Source organism: Octopus bimaculoides, chromosome 30, assembly GCF_001194135.2.
Source record: "Octopus bimaculoides isolate UCB-OBI-ISO-001 chromosome 30, ASM119413v2, whole genome shotgun sequence".
Lineage (NCBI taxonomy): Eukaryota > Metazoa > Mollusca > Cephalopoda > Octopoda > Octopodidae > Octopus > Octopus bimaculoides.
Genome location: NC_069010.1, coordinates 443,696 through 445,890, shown reverse-complemented (window position 1 = coordinate 445,890; position 2,195 = coordinate 443,696). Strand labels below are relative to the sequence as shown.

Below are 2,195 nucleotides of genomic sequence, written 5' to 3'. Positions count from 1 at the left end.
AATACAGTGCTACATATACTATAATATTCTATATTTGGTGAATGTCTTGGCTGATATTTCGAACATTTTAAGCAACAAATGTATAACTCAGTGTGTGTATGTATGTGTGTGTGTGTGTGTGTGTATGTATGTATATGTATATATATGACATGCGTCAGTGTAATGTGTCAGAGAAATGATAGCTTGATCTAACGTAGGACTTATTCAAATATTCAACTGCGAAAGCATATTTTCCACCTTTGAATGTTTGTGAGAGCACCAACAATATTATCAACATCATTTTAATTGTCCTAATCGATGATAACTTGAGTATCATACTTGTCATTACTCTTCCCCTTGTCAACCTCACCTTCATCAGCATCAGTTAATTATTCCAATCATAATTTCTTCATACTTAATTGTTACCTTAATTATTATCATAATTATTATTAGCATTATCATAATCAATAGACTATTCATTGATATTGACATTAACATGGTCATCAACATACTCATCCTCATCCGAATCATCTTCGTTATTATCTTCATAATTATCATCATCATCAGCAGCAGCAGCAATGATATCAATATCATCATCATAATATGCACCATTACCATTTACATAATGTTCATCGTCATATAATCTGTATCGTCCTCTTACATTCCTTCCATCATCTCATCGTTGAGACACATTTAATATTTTATCAGGAGTCTTTTCTTTACTTTTCTTTTTCTCCCCTTTCTTCCTCGACGCATTTTCTTCTTCTTCTTCTTCTTCTTCTTCTTCTTCTTCTTCTTCTTCTTCTTCTTCTTCTTCTTCTTCTTCTTCTTCTTCTTCTTCTTCTTCTTCTTCTTCTTCTTCTTCTTTTGCTGCTGCTGCTGCTGCTACCTCCTCTGTTTTTCTGTTCCTGATACTACTACTACTACTACTACTACTACTACTACTACTACTACTACTACTACTACTACTACATATTCTGCTTCGGTATCTCATTCTTCGTAATTATCATCGTATTCTTTTTTCTTTTCTCCGTCGTCACCATTCTTCGTTTCCCTAATTAAATTCTCAAGACTAAATATTAAAAATCTATAATGTTTATCTGAAATGCAACTTCTTATCACCTCTCATTCATGCCACAGACGTCTTCATCATTATAGTATCAGCAATATCGACCAACGATAATTTGCAATCCTTAATGTGTTCCCATCTTGCTTTTCTTTCTACTTTACTCTGCTCTAATTCATATTGTCTTTCTTAATTTCTGAGTGAATGTATTTGACTGTCTTTGAATGAATATATTTATGAAGGTGTGTGTGTGTAAAGGTGTGTGTGGGTGTATCTACACCAGCGATTGAAATTGTTTGGGTGTATGTGTATTTTTGTGCATGTGTGATTGTAGTCTTTATATTCATATTTATTTCCTTCTCCTTCTTTACTCATTCTGATTTCTATTGTTATTTTTCTTCATCGTCCTTCTACTATGCTTTTTATTCCTGCATCTTTCGTCTTCTTCACAATTTTCCTCTACATTATTCATGTTCATCATCTCCTCCTTCCTCTCCTCTTTCTAAATATTTTCATCTTCTTTTCCCATTTCTCATACGTCGTTTTTCTTTCATCGCATTCTACTTGCACGTCTATAGATTTATACTTTCTACGACTTACTTTCCTTCAACACCTCACTTCTACACCCCAATTTCTCTTTATTCTAACTGCCCCTCCTCTCGTCTTTTCCTCCCCTTCACTTGTCCTCTACACCCCTCGTCTTCTCTTCACTTCTTCTACTTCCCCTCCTTTCAAACTTTTACTTACCCTCCTCTACTTCCTCTTCCACCACCTCCACCTACGCCTTCTCCACTATGCCTCCTCCTCGCCCTTGACCTCCTTATCATCATCACACTTCTCTCTTTCATAGTCCTAATTTTTCCTCTAATTCTAAGGCACCAAATTTAATGTTTTATTAGAGAACCCTTTTATTCTATTTCCTTTATAATTTGTTTTATGTCACAGACATTTGGATCATAATAAGATCGAGAAAATCGAACGTGGAATCTTCCAAACTTTTACCAATTTACAGAGACTGTAAGTTCAATTTTGTTGATATTTTATGAACATTTTATCACTAGAAATTTCATGTCTACTTTTACTTACTCTTACTCTCTCTCTCTCTCTCTCTCTCTCTCTCTCTCTCTCTCTCTCTCTCTCTCTCTCTCTC

At 34.6% G+C, this 2,195-nt stretch overlaps 1 protein-coding gene across 1 annotated transcript in view; it reads left to right on the top strand.

The window, feature by feature from the left end:
• Positions 1 to 2,195, top strand: part of LOC106876916 (insulin-like growth factor-binding protein complex acid labile subunit) — an 88,611-nt gene that overhangs the window by 65,186 nt on the left and 21,230 nt on the right. The window contains exon 24 of the mRNA XM_052978054.1: positions 1,991 to 2,062. Within this exon, the coding sequence (XP_052834014.1) occupies positions 1,991 to 2,062 (72 nt within the window). The remainder of the gene's footprint in view (positions 1 to 1,990; positions 2,063 to 2,195) is intronic.